A 15,137-nucleotide genomic window follows, 5' to 3' on the forward strand; every position below is an offset into this window, starting at 1 on the left:
TAAGCTCCATGGCCACTTTCCACGCAGGAGGGATTCCCTGAGGGTTCAATAGAACAACCATGCAAGTAGGAAGCATCGTTGCACTTTAGGAGGAATGGAAGGAGGCCATCTGCCCTCAGCTTTCTTGGAGGATGCTGCTCTTGCCCCAGCGCTGAAGAAAGGCTCAACCACTAAATGAAACTTTACCTCACAGGTGCCCCCTTGACTGCTTTGATCAGAGGGATTGGCACAGCTACGGCTGCCACACAACACCTGTTCCACATTTATAAGAAATCTTATCATTTACTATGGCAGCAACTGCACTTTGGAACTCCCTACCTGTTGAGGTCAAGCAGGTGCCTTCACTGTACCCTTTTTGGCACCGAGACCTGGAGGGGAGGGAAAAAAACTGGGACATTCCAGGATCAAATCATGAACTAGGATGGCTTGTGTCATTCTGGGACTGTCCCTGGAAAATTGGGGCACTTGGCAAAAGGCCAAGGCTTAAACATAAGATACTTAATGATATAAAAGAAAGAGGAGGCTTTGCCCTCCCAGATCTTAAACTGTACTATGAGGCTGCATGTTTGGTCTGGATTAGGGACTGGGTTAAACTGGAAAAGGAGGAAGCACTAGATTTGGAAGGTCATGATAACAGATAACTTTGTTACTCAAATTGCTTGGCAAAAAAGGGAAGTGGCCTACATATAGAGATTTACTGAGGGATAAAGATGGAAAATGGATATTAAAAGATTATGAGGAAATTAAAGAACATTTTCAGAGTTGGCTGCATTATAGACAGTTATATGAGATGTACAAGGAAGATAACAAAAACGGGTTTAGCTATACAATCTCAAGATTTCAAAAGGAGGTTATAGAAGAAGAAGGGAAACTGCTGAAGAAAGCGTATAGTATTCAGCTGGAATGGGAAACGAAAGATGAGGAGGTCAAATCAGTTATGATCAAATGGGCACAAGATATAGGACATAATATACATAATATACAATTTGATGGTATATTTGAAATTTACAGACTGTTCACTTTTGAACGAAAATTATATGAAAATGATGTATAGATGGTTTTACACCAGTAAAAAAGGCAAAAATGTATAAAACCGGATTAAATACATGTTGGAAGTGTAAAGAAAAAGAAGGCACTCTGTATCATATGTGGTGGGAATGTAGAGAAATTTAAAATTTTGGGGACATGATATATAATGAACTGAAAAAAATGTTTAAAATGACATTTGTAAAAAAAAAACCCAGAAGCATTTCTGTTAGGGATTTTAGGACAAAACCTGCCAAAAACAAACAAACAAAGAACCTATTTATGTATGCTACAACAGCAGCAAGAGCCTTGTTAGCACAAGGATGGAAGAATGAGGAAACCCCGATGAAAGAACAATGGCAAGAAAAACTGATGAGCTATGCAAAGTGGACATATAAATTGCTTGAGAAGGACAATCTTGACTTCAAGGAAGAATGGGAACTGTTTACAAACTATTTAAAAAGACAACAAAATGATTTGGACTCCTTGGCAGGTTTCAAATAAACACCCACAAATACATTAGTAGAACATATGATAAATATGTACAATTTTATAACATGCAGAGAATAATATGTATAAACAAATCACAGAAAGGAGCTGAGGGAAGTTTTTGGAGGGTGGGAGTGAGAGGGAAATGGAAAAATGTAATTGGATAATTCCCCCCCCCATTTCCCCCCCTTGATTTTCCAAAATTTTAAACAAACAAACAAACAAAAATCATAACTGATCTTAATCCAATCTTAGTAACATTGTTAGGTGACTTCCTCGAATCCCCCTAGCTGAATTTCAGTGTATATCATTGTAACAGTTTTCCAAAACCAATTTTTCTCGTTATATTAACTTATTCACTTATCACCTTCCTTTCTTTTCATTTTACCTTTAAACATATTATTCTCTAACATCACCTATTTAAATCCTAGGCCTACCTGGTATTTGCAAGTTTTCCCAATTAAGTTTGTTGTTGTTGTTTAGTCGTGTCCGACTCTTTGTGACCCCATGGACCAGAGCACGCCAGGCACTTTTGTCTTCCACTGCCTCCCGCAGTTTGGTCAGACTCATGTTTGTAGCTTCAAGAACACTGTCCAACCATCTCGTCCTCTGTTGTCCCCTTCTCCTTGTGCCCTCCATCTTTCCCAACATCAGGGTCTTTTCCAGGGAGTCTTCTCTTCTCATGAGGTGGCCAAAGTACTGGATCCTCAGCTTCACAATCTGTCCTTCTAGTGAGCACTCAGGGCTGATTTCCTTAAGAATGGATAGGTTTGATCTTCTTGCAGTCCATGGGACTCTCAAAAGTCTCCTCCAGCACCATAGTTCAAAAGCATCAATTCTTCGGCGATCAGCCTTCTTTATGGTCCAGCTCTCACTTCCATACATCACTACTGGGAAAACCATAGCTTTAACTATACGGACCTTTGTTGGCAAGGTTTTTAAGATGGTGTCTAGGTTTGCCATCGCCTTTCTCCCAAGGAGCAGGCGTCTTTTAATTTCGTGACTGCTGTCACCATCTGCAGTGATCATGGAGCCCAAGAAAGTAAAATCTCTCACTGCCTCCATTTCTTTCCCTTCTATTTGCCAGGAGGTGATGGGACCAGTGGCCATGATCTTCGTTTTTTTGATGTTGAGTTTCAGACCATATTTTGCACTCTCCTCTTTCACCCTCATTAAAAGGTTCTTTAATTCCTCCTCACTTTCTGCCATCAAGGTTGTATCATCTGCATATCTGAGGTTGTTGATATTTCTTCTGGCGATCTTAATTCCAGGTTGTGATTCATCCAGCCCAGCCTTTAGCATGATGAATTCTGCATATAAGTTAAATAAGCAGGGAGACAATAGACAGAATTGCCGTACTCCTTTCCCAACTGTAGCTTCTTGTCCCACATAGAGATTTCTCAGGAGACAGATGAGGTGATCAGGCACCCAATTAAGTTATCTTAACATAGTTAACTAAATAGTCTTTAAATTTCCTCCATTCTTCCTGGTACTCCTCCTTTTCTGGTCACAGACTCTTCCAGTAAGGTCGGCTAGCTCCGAAAAGTCCATCATCTTCATCTGCCATTCTTCCACTGTTGGGACTTCTTGTGATTTCCAATTCTTAGCTAACAAAATTCTAGTTGCTGTTGTGGCATAAAAAAACAATCTAACATCTTTCTTGGGCAATTCCAAACCAATTATTCCAAGTAGAAAGGCTTCTGGTTTCTTAATAAATGTATTTTTCAACATTTTCTTCATAGAATCATAGAATCATAGAATCATAGAATCATAGAGTTGGAAGAGACCACAAGGGCCATCGAGTCCAACCCCCTGCCAAGCAGGAAACACCATCAGAGCACTCCTGACATATGGTTGTCAAGCCTCTGCTTAAAGACCTCCAAAGAAGAAGACTCCACCACACTCCTTGGCAGCAAATTCCACTGTCGAACAGCTCTTACTGTCAGGAAGTTCTTCCTAATGTTTAGATGGAATCTTCTTTCTTGTAGTTTGGATCCATTGCTCCGTGTCCGCTTCTCTGGAGCAGCAGAAAACAACCTTTCTCCCTCCTCTATGTGACATCCTTTTATATATTTGAACATGGCTATCATATCACCCCTTAACCTGCTCTTCTCCAGGCTAAACATGCCCAGCTCCCTTAGCCGTTCCTCATAAGGCATCGTTTCCAGGCCTTTGACTATTTTGGTTGCCCTTCTCTGGACACGTTCCAGTTTGTCTGTGTCCTTCTTGAACTGTGGTGCCCAGAACTGGACACAGTACTCCAGGTAAGGTCTGATCAGAGCAGAATACAGTGGCACTATTACTCCCCTTGATCTAGATTCTATACTCCTATTGATGCAGCCCAGAATTGCATTGGCTTTTTTAGCTGCCGCGTCACACTGTTGGCTCATGTCAAGTTTGTGGTCAACCAAGACTCCTAGATCCTTTTCACATGTACTGCTCTCAAGCCAGGTGTCACCCATCTTGTATTTGTGCCTCTCATTTTTTTGCCCAAGTGCAATACTTTACATTTCTCCAAGCCATTGATAAAGATGTTGAATAAGACCGGGTCCAAGACAGAACCCTGTGGCATCCCACTAGTCACTCTTCTCCAGGATGAAGAGGAACCATTGATGAGCACCCTTTGGGTTCGGTCAGTCAGCCAGTTACAAATCCACTGAGTGGTAGCATAGTCAAGACCACATTTTACCAGCTTCTTTACAAGAATATCATGGGGCACCTTGTCAAATGCCTTGCTGAAATCAAGGTAGGCTACATCCACTGCGTTCCCTTCATCTACCAGGCTTGTAATTCTGTCAAAAAACGAGATCAGGTTAGTCTGACATGACTTATATTTCAGAAATCCATGCTGACTATTGGTGATCACAGCATTCCTTTCTAGGTGCTCACAGACTGTTTGCTTAATGATCTGCTCCAGAATCTTCCCTGGTATTGATGTCAGACTGACTGGGCGATAATTATTTGGGTCCTCTCTTTTCCCCTTTTTGAAAATAGGGACAACATTTGCCCTCCTCCAGTCTGCCGGGACTTCCCCTGTTCTCCAGGAATTCTCAAAGATGACTGCCAGTGGTTCTGAGATCACATCTGCCAGTTCTTTTAATACTCTTGGATGCAGTTCATCTGGCCCTGGAGACTTGAATACATCTAAACTAGCCAGGTATTCTTGTACTCTCTCCTTAGTTATTCTGGGCTGTGTTTCCTCTGCTGAATCTTTTGCTCCAAATTCTTCAGGTCGGGCATTGTTTTCCTTATCGGAGAAGACTGAGGCAAAGAAGGCATTGAGGAGTTCAGCCCTTTCTGTGTCCCCTGTTTGCATTTCACCATCTTCTCCTCTGAGTGACCCCACTGTTTCTTTGTTCTTCCTTTTGCTACAGACATACCCATAAAAGCCTTTTTTGTTGCTTTTAACCTCTATAGCAAGCCTGAGTTCATTCTGTGCTTTAGCTTTTCTGACTTTGTGTCTACACGTGCTGGCTATTTGTTTGAATTCCTCTTTGGTGGTTTCCCCCCTTTTCCATTTTTTGTACACATCCTTTTTTAATCTTAACTCAGTTTAAAGTTCTTTAGATAGCCGCCCTGGCTTCTTTAGGCACCTTCCGTGTTTCCGTCTCATTGGTATTGCCTGAAGTTGTGCTTTTACTATCTCCCTCTTAACAAACTCCCAGCCATCATGAACTCCCTTTCCTTTTAGTATTACTGTCCATGGGATCTCACCCAGCACTTCCCTAAGTTTTATGAAGTCGGCTTTCTTAAAGCCAAGAAATTGAGTCCTAGTATGCTTGGCTGCTCCTTTCCGCTGTATAGTAAACTTCAGAACTGGGTGAGGACTGCAGGGCCTGCTCCCTTCCAGGGCCTTCTCCAACTGGCCCAGGGGGCGTGGCCCAGGCCCTCTCTCCCGGCTATAAAGGGACTCCTGCTGCAGGAAAGCCTTGGACCATCGGCTGGGTGAGGACTGCAGGGCCTGCTCCCTTCCAGGGCCTTTTCCAACTGGCCCAGGGGGCGTGGCCCAGGCCCTCTTTCCCAGCTATAAAGGGACTCCTGCTGCGGGGAAGCCTCGGACCATCGGCTGGGTGAGGACTGCAGAGGCTGCTCCCTTCCAGGGCCTTTTCCAACTGGCCCAGGGGGCGTGGCCCAGGCCCTTATCTGGAACAAACTTTTGGGGAAGTGTGGGAAGTTTTCTGCCATTGCTTCCCTGTTCCAGGTGGTTAATGTGCTTTAAAATGTCCTCAAGCAGTCGGTGGTAATATAATTTTTTTTCCTTTTTTCTTTTTTCCTTTGTTGGGGGTGGGTGGGCAGGATGGATAGTTGGTTGGGGATTAATTTTAGTATAATTGTTCTGTTCCTTTTTGTTGTTGTTTTATTGGTTCTGTATAGTTTGTGTTTTGTTTTTAAGGGGTGGGATCAGGGCTGCCTGGGAGTGGCTCCCCAGCCAACACAATGGCTGGGACAAGTTCCACAGGGGGGAAAGCACTGGGACATCCGATCTCAGTGATCATGGGCAGGAGGCGGAGTTACGCTAAAACCAGACCATGTCATTACCAAGGAGGCAGGTTTAGTCGTTGTTTGAAGACTATCCCTGCCTCCGGGTCTGGCCTTGACCGGATGGATACTGGAATCAACAGGGGAAACCCACATGACCTGAAAGTGTTGCTGTGCAATGCCAGGTCAATGATGAATAAAACCACTGCCATCCACGACTTGATTGTGGATGGAGGATTTGACCTGGCATGTGTGACAGAGACCTGGTTGGAGGAAGCAGATGGGCCTGTCCTTGCCGCTGCTTGCCCACCAGGTTTCTCTTACGCACAGCAACCCAGGTCATGTGGGCGGGGAGGGGGGGGGTTGCAGTGATTTTTAGGAAGTCACTAGCTTGCACCAGGCATCTTACTGGGAAGATCCAGCTCTCTGAGTGCATATTCTGGAAGTTGGGCAATAGGGGCAGTACAGGATTCCTTTTGGTGTACCAACCTCCCCGCTGCACCAAGGATTCCCTGTCCGAGCTGCTTCAGGTCGTGGCGGATTTTCTCCTGGAGACACCTAGTTTGGTTGTCCTAGGGGATTTTAACATCCATGCCGACACGACCTTACAAGGGGCTGCTCGGGACTTCGTGGAGTTTGGCCCAACTCATAGTCATGGACATGCCTTAGACCTGGTGTTCACTTCTAGTGACGTGGGTGATCTGACACTAAGTAAAAGTGAAACAAAAGAAGTGCCGTGATCAGATCACTTCCTGGTGCAACTGGACTTCTCCACGACCCTTCCCCTCTGCAGGGAGGTGGGACCAATTCGGATGGTCCGCCCCCGCCACTTAATGGATCCAAATGGTTTCCAGAGAGTGGTAGGGGATGCTTTATCCCATGTTGATGGCCTTTCAGCTGATTCCCTGGTGGCCCGCTGGAATGCGGAGTTAACCAGGGCTATCAACTGTCTGGCTCCGAAGCGCCCTCTCCGATTGCATGGAGCCCGGACAGCCCCGTGGTTTTCTTCGGAGCTGAGGGCAACGAAACAATCGTTGAGACGGTTAGAGCGTCGGTGGCAGAAAACTCACTCCGAATCTGACCGGACATAGGTTAGAGCTCAACGTCAAGCCTACCAAGTGGCGATAGCGACGGCGAAGAAGACTTTCTTCACCGCCTCTATTGCATCTGCAGAAAATAGTAGCAGGAGACTCTTTCAGGTGGTCCGTAATTTAACGGAACCACCTTTACCACCGGGGCCTTGTAAAGACCCCAAGATCTCCTGCAACGATTTTGCAAAGTTTTTTGCAGATAAAATCACTCATATTCGGAAGGAGCTAGACACCACCGTGGGAGCAGGGCCAGGGCGGGAGAGTGCTAGAGCTCTGTCTGGTCAAGTTGCATGGAATCAATTTCATTCCGTTACCCCCAAGGATGTGGACAGGCTGCTTGGACACGTGAAACCAACCACCTGTCTCCTTGATCCTTGCCCATCCTGGCTAATAAAAGCAAGCTGGGAAGGGCTGGGCGATGGGCTCTGCGGGGTGGTGAATGCTTCCCTCTGTGAGGGAACATTCCCAGATCCGCTGAAAGAGGCGGTCATTAAACCACTTCTTAAAAAACCATCTTTAGACCCGGCCAGTATGGCCAAATATCGACCAGTCTCAAATCTTCCATTCTTGGGCAAGGTGATTGAGCGCGTGGTTGCTGAACAACTCCAGGCACGCCTGGAGGATGCGGACCATTTGGATCCCTTCCAATCGGGATTCAGGCCTCACCATGGGACTGAAACTGCCTTGGTCGCGCTGGTTGATGATCTCCGGCGAGCTAGGGACAAAGGTGAGAGTTGTTTCCTGGTTCTGCTGGATCTCTCAGCGGCCTTTGATACAATCGACCATAACATCCTTCTGGACCGTCTAGAGGGGCTGGGAGCTTGGGGCACTGTTATACAGTGGTTTCGCTCCTTCCTCCTGGGCCGTGTTCAGAAAGTGGTGGGGGGGGATGAGTGTTCAGACCCCTGGGCCCTCACTTGTGGGGTGCCTCAGGGTTCCGTCCTCTCCCCCATGCTTTTTAACATCTATATGAAGCCGCTGGGAGAGATCATCAGGGGGTTTGGACTGGGTGTCCATCAATATGCAGATGATACCCAACTCTACCTCTCAAATCAGAACCAGTGAAGGCGTTGAAGGTCCTGTGTGAGTGCCTGGAGGCGGTTGGAGGATGGATGGCGGCTAATGGATTGAAGTTGAATCCTGACAAGACAGAAGTACTGCTTTTGGGGGACAGGGGGCAGGCTGGTGTGGAGGACTCCCTGGTCCTGAATAGGGTAACTGTGCCCCTGAAGGACCAGGTGCGCAGCCTGGGAGTCATTTTGGATTCACAGCTGTCCATGGAGGCGCAGGTCAATTCTGTATCCAGGGCAGCTGTCTACCAACTCCACCTGGTACGCAGGCTGAGACCCTACCTGCCCGCGGACTGTCTCGCCAGAGTGGTGCATGCTCTGGTTATCTCCCGCTTGGACTACTGCAATGCGCTCTACGTGGGGCTACCTTTGAAGGTGACTCGGAAACTACAACTAATCCAGAATGCGGCAGCTAGATGGGGACTGGGGGCGGCCGCCGAGACCACATAACACCAGTCTTGAAAGACCTACATTGGCTCCCAGTACGTTTCCGAGCACAATTCAAAGTGCTGGTGTTGACCTTTAAAGCCCTAAACGGCCTCGGCCCAGTATACCTGAAGGAGCGTCTCCACCCCCATCGTTCTGCCCGGACACTGAGGTCCAGCTCTGAGGGCCTTCTGGCGGTTCCCTCATTGCGAGAAGCAAAGCTACAGGGAACCAGGCAGAGGGCCTTCTCGGTAGTGGCGCCCGCCCTGTGGAACGCCCTCCCAGCAGATGTCAAAGCGATAAATAACTACCTGACATTTAGAAGACATCTTAAGGCAGGCCTGTTCAGGGAAGTTTTTAATCTGTGATATTTTACTGTATTTTTTGTTTCTATGGAAGCCGCCCAGAGTGGCTGGGGAAACCCAGCCAGATGGGCGGGGTACAAATAATAAATTATTATTATTATTATTATTATTATTATTATTATTATTATTATTATATTCAGAAGAGCATGATCACTCGCGCCTAATGATCCTTCCACTTCTACCCTACTAACCAGGTCATCAACATTGGTTAGGACCAGATCTAAAATGGCTGTTCCTCTTGTTGCTTCTCCCACTTTCTGGACAATGAAGTTGTCTGCAAGGCCAGTGAGGAATCTGTTTGACCTTATGCTCTTGGCTGAGTTTGACATCCAACAAATATCCGGGTAATTGAAGTCCCCCATTACTACTATCACCCTTCCTTTTGCTTGCTTGGCCATCTGTTCCAGGAAGGCATCATCTATGTCCTCCGTTTGGCTTGGGGATCTATAGTAAACCCCCACAATGAGGTCACTGTTATTCTTCTCTCCCTTAATTTTGATCCAAATGCTCTCACTTTGGCTTTGAGGTTCTAAATCTTGGATCTCTTCACAGGTATACACATCCCTGACATATAACGCCACTCCTCCTCCTTTCTTGTCTGGTCTGTTTCTCTGAAATAGCTTGTATCCCTCCATTATTACATTCCAATCGTGGGACTTATCCCACCAGGTTTCAGTGATGCCTATTATGTCATATTTAGTTTGCTGTACCAAGAGCTCAAGCTCATCTTGTTTATTTCCCATGCTTTGCGCATTAGTGTACAGACATTGAAGTCCATTAATCATTCCCCAGTGTCTCCTATTTAAGGATTTTTTCCTCCCACCACTAGGTCTGCTTGCTGTTTGCTCCATTTGGTCTATGACATTTGGATGATCATCTTCATCAATTGATAGACACCTACCTTCAGGAGCACTGTCTCCCTCCCCCACATTAGTCAGTTTAAAGCCCTCCTGATGGGGTTTCTGAGATTTTTGGCAAAAACATTCCTCCCAACCGTTGTGAGGTGCAGCCCATCGCTTGCCAGAAGTCCATCTTCAAGAAACTGCAGTCCGTGATCTAAGAATCCAAACCGTTCCTGTTTACACCATTTGCGAAGCCAGCTGTTCACTTCCACTATTTTTCCCTCTCTCCCTGGGCCACGTCGTTCAACTGGGAGGACAGATGAGATGACAATTTGTGCATTTAATTGCTTCAATTTCCTGCCCAGAGCCTCGTAGTCTCTTTTGATCTGCTGGAGGCTATTGCTTGCAGTGTCATTGGTTCCCACATGAACCAAGAGGAAGGGGTATTTGCCAGTGGGTTTTATGATTCCTTGCAGTCGTTCAGTTACATCTTGGATCTTAGCCCCGGGGAGACAGCACACCTCCCGAGACATCTTGTCAGGCCCACAGAGCACTGCTTATGTTCCCCTCAGTAGGGAATCCCCTATCACCACTACACGCCTCCTCTTAGGTTTGGTCGGGGGTCGGGGTTTTCAATTCATTATAAATCTTCTCCCAGAAGTCTTTCACCTTGGGGCAGGCCCACCACATATGATAAAATGTAGTCTCCTTTTCTTTACAATTTCAACATAAATTATCACTGTTGTGGTAAATCTTTGCTAATTTTACAGGAGTTAAGCACCATCTATACATCATTTTCATAATATTTTCCTTTAACACTGTACATGCAATGAACTTGACCCCTTTCTTCCACAACCTTTCCCAGTCTTCCATCGTTATATTATGTCCAAAATCTCTTGCTCAATCTATCATCACAGATTTAACTTGTTCATCCTTTGTATGCCATTCCAACAATAAATTATACATTTTAGACAATTTTTTAACTTTAGAGTCCAACAATTCCGTTTCCAACTTGGTTTTTTCTGAAGCAAAACCATTTTTCTTATCTAATTTATACAATTCATTAATCAGGTGATAATGTAACCAATTTATCTTATCCTTAATTTGATCAAATGTTTTTAACTTATAGCCCTCTTTATCTTCCAATAGCAGGTCTGAATATCTCAACCACTTGGTTTCCATACTTAGCTTTTTCTGGGCCTTTGCCTCCATTGGTGAGATCCATCTGGGTGTCTTCCTTTCTAAGAGATCTTTATATTTTACCCAAACATTATAAAGAGATTTCCTGGTTACATGATTTCTAAAAGCATTATGGGCCTTTATCATTCCATAAATATTCATGCTTTATCATTCCATAAATATTCATGCCATCCAAACACATTGTCAAATCCCTCCAAATCTAAAACATCAGTATCTTCTAGTTGTATCCATTCTTTGATCCAGCAAAATGCTGCTGCTTCAAAACAGATCTTCAAATTTGGCAGGGAAAATCCCCCTCTTTCTTTGTAATCTGTTAGTAGTTTATATTTAATTCTGGGTTTCCCCCCCTGCCAGATAAATCTAGATAAAGCTTTCTGCCATTCTTTAAAACATTTCACATTGCCAATAATTGGGAGGGCATGAAACAAAAATAACATCTTTGGAAATACATTCATCTTGACCACTGAAATCCGGCCCATTAATGACAATTTTAAGTTCGACCATATCTCCAGATCTCTCTTAATTTCGTTCCATAATTATCATAGTTATCTTTATATAAGTTCAAATTTCCCCTGACAAATTAACTTCCAGATATTTAACTTTTTTCACAAAGACTAGGCCTGTCTTTTCTTGTAATAATTTTCTTTCCTCATTTTTCTCTAATACTTTGGTTTTGCTCTCATTTAGCTTAAATCCCACTACCTGTCCGAACTCCTGTATCAACTCCAGTGCTTTTACTGCACTGGAGTCTGGGTCCTGTAATGTCAATACTAAATCATCAGCAAAGGCTTTTAATTTATACTGTTTGGATCCTACTACAATACCTTTAATTTGTTCATCTTTTCTTATCATACTTATCAAGACCTCTGGGACTGAAATAAATAGCAGAGGGGAAAGTGGGCACCCTTGCCTGGTTCCCTTCTCAATTCTAATTTCCTCTGATACCACATTATTTACTATAATTTTAGCTTTTTGTTCATGATAGATCACATTGATACCATTTAGAAACTCATGACCCACCCCCATACTTTCTAAATTATGTAACATAAAATTCCAAGATACATTGTCAAAGGCTTTCTCTGCATCAGTAAACATTAACATTGCTTTACAGTACTTTCTTGCTTCCAACTTTTACAAAGTGTCTACAGTATTCCTGATATTATCGTTCTTATGTCTTCCAGGCAGAAAACCTGCCTGGTCCTTATGGATATATTCAGACATAACCTTCTTTAGCCTGTTGGCCAATATATTTGCAAAAAAATTATAATCCACATTGAGTAGGGAGATTGCTCTGTAATTCTTGACATTGGATCTATCTTGATCTTGTTTTGGGATCAGAATAATATAGGTTTCCTTCCAGGTTTCAGGTGCTCTGCCCCTTCCTATAATCTTATTGCAAACTTCTAGCAATGGTTGAATAAGCCAGTCTTTCAGAGTCTTATAATATTTTGCTGATAGACCATCTGGTCCCAGGGCCTTGCCAAGTTGCATTGAATTTATTGTGTATTCCACTTCCTGTCTTGTAATTAGTCCATTTAGTAGGATCTTTTTATCCTCGGGAATCTTCTGCAGACCGTTAGTTCTAATAAATTGCTCAATTTTAACATGATCTTCTTTCTCCTTTTTATACAGTTGTTTGTAATACTTATGAAAACATCTTCTTATGTCCACAGGGTTCTCCACAGACTTTCCTTCCATTACAATACTTGTAATAGTACTTTGTTTTTCTCTCTTTTTAATTGCTAAGCTAAAAGTTTCCCACATTTATGTGCAGATTCAAAGTTCCTTTGTCTCATTCTCCGCAATTTCCATTCTATTTCTTGATTAATGATCTGTGAGTACTGAGTCTGTAAGGCTTTAATTTGCTTTTGTGTCTGCAAATTCTTTGGGTTGCCTCTAAGGATCTTCTCTTTATCTTTTAGTTGTTCCAAAATTTTATCTTTTTCTCGTTCTGTGTCTTTATCTTAATTGAATTTTGTTGAATGAGAAATCCTCTCATTACTGCTTTACTGGCATCCCAAATAACCCATGATTCCATTCCCTGGTTCATATTGATTTCAAAATAGTCTTTTAAGGCTTTTGGGGCTTTATTTACAATTTGGGTACTTCTCAACAAATCATCATTCATTCTCTATCTGAAAGAGCCCTATAAGGACATTTTCAATTCCATAAAAACTGCTTTGTGGTCTGAGCAAGTTTTAGGGCAAATTTCCATTTTTGATACTTTAGGGACCAAGTCTCTGGATATCCATAAATAATCGATTCTCAAGAGTGAATAGTTTGCATCTGTAAAAAAAGTGAAATCTTTTTCAGTTTGATTCCTAACTCTCCATATGTCTGACAGGTTGAATTTGTCAGTTATTTCAAAAAAAGTCTTAGGTAATCTGCCAGCATTCAGTATTTTCTGTCTCTGTGTTCTGTCCAAGGTAGATGCCACTCCATTCAAATCTCCCATTAAAATTAATTTGTAATTCAAGTGTTCCAAAAGACTTGTTTCCAAGTTCTTAAAAAAATCTGATTTGCCATCATTTGATGCATAGATTCCCAATAACAAATATTTAACGCCTTGTGCTGTAATTTCCACTGCAATGTATCTTCCCTCCTCATCTTTAAGGATCAGTTTTGGATTCCAGTTTTCTTTGACATAGAAAACCACTTCTCTTTTTTTCACTTTATCTGTTTTTTTTTTTATAAATGTTTATTAGGTTTTACATAAACAATAAAAAACAACATAAACAACACATAAAACAGAAAAAATACACAAACATAAAACACAAAAACAACAGTAATAAAAAATAAAAATAAAGAAAATTAAAAAATACCCTTTTTGTCTTCATAAAAACCTTGCATTTACTTGTTTCTGCGACTTCCCCCAACCTCCCTGCTCTGTATTCCAAATCAAGTGTTCTGTCTGCAAATTCTTTCCCTTTATCATAATTTAATTTTCTCATCATCTTAAATCCATATCCCATAGTTATATTTCCTTCAATCTAGATTTTGGATCTTTTTCTGTTCACCTTTCTTGCTAAAAACCAGTCACCTTCAGTCCGATATCTTCAAATATTCGTTATCTTACAGTATTTCTGTAAATAGTCTTTAAATTTCCTCCAATCTTCCCTCACCGTCTCTTCTCCCTGGTCTCTAATCCTGCCGGTCATTTCTGCTGATTCCATGTAGTCGATGACTTTCGTCTGCCATTCTTCCAGAGTGGGTAACTCTTCTGTCTTCCAATACTGTGCAATAAGTATTCTTGCTGCTGCTGTAGCATACATAAAAAAAGTCCTATCCTTCTTATGCACCTGTTGGCCAACCATACCCAAGAGAAAGGCTTCTTCGGAAATGTGTATTTAAACACTTTTTTCAGCTCATTGTAAATCATCTCCCAGAATGCCTTAATCTTTGGGCACGTTCACCAAAGGTGAAAGAATGTGCCTTCAACTTCTTTACATTTCCAACACTTATTATCGGGCAGATGGTAAATTTTCGCAAGCTTGACTGGTGTCATGTACCACCTATATATCATTTTCATAATATTCTCTCTTAGGGCATTAGATGCCGTAAATTTTATACCAGTGGTCCATAACCGTTCCCAGTCAGCAAACATTATGTTATGACCCAAATCTTGTGCCCATTTAATCATCACTGATTTCACTTCCTCATCCTGTGTGTTCCATTTTAGCAGCAAGTAATACATTCTTGACAAAATCTTAGTTTTGGGTTCTAACAATTCTGTCTCCAATTTTGATTTTTCCACCTGGAAGCCAATTTTTCTATCCATTTTAAATGCTTCCATTATTTGGTAATAATGGAGCCAATCTCGAACTTTACTTTTTAATTTATCGAAACTCTGTAGTTTCAATTTGTCTCCATCTTGTTCTAAAATCTCCCAATATTTTGGCCAGTTTGCCTCCATATTGAGCTTTTTTAGTGCTTTTGCTTCCATTGGGGACAACCACCTTGGGGTCTTGGTTTCAAGCAAATCTTTATACCTCATCCAAACTTTAAACAATGCACTCCTAACAATGTGGATTTTAACCATTCTATGCACTTTAACCTTGTCATACCATAAATATGCATGCCAACCAAAGACATTATTAAATCCTTCTAGACCCAACATGTCAGTGTTTTCAAGAAGTAGCCATTCTTTTA

General features: G+C 42.6%; 1 protein-coding gene across 1 annotated transcript in view; it reads right to left on the reverse strand.

Moving 5' to 3' along the window:
- Positions 1–341: 341 nt before the first annotated feature.
- LOC310676851 (uncharacterized protein) overlaps positions 342–15,137 on the reverse strand; it is a gene marked incomplete at its 3' end in the record, with an annotated part of 65,663 nt that continues 50,867 nt past the window's right edge. Inside the window, exons 2-3 of the mRNA XM_083439028.1 lie at positions 4,685–4,924; positions 342–368 (exon numbers count right to left, since the gene is read on the reverse strand). Of these exons, the coding sequence (XP_083295154.1) occupies positions 342–368; positions 4,685–4,924 (267 nt within the window). The remainder of the gene's footprint in view (positions 369–4,684; positions 4,925–15,137) is intronic.

Source organism: Podarcis tiliguerta (assembly GCF_965153285.1).
Source record: "Podarcis tiliguerta genome assembly, chromosome: 4".
Taxonomy (NCBI): Eukaryota; Metazoa; Chordata; class Lepidosauria; order Squamata; family Lacertidae; genus Podarcis; species Podarcis tiliguerta.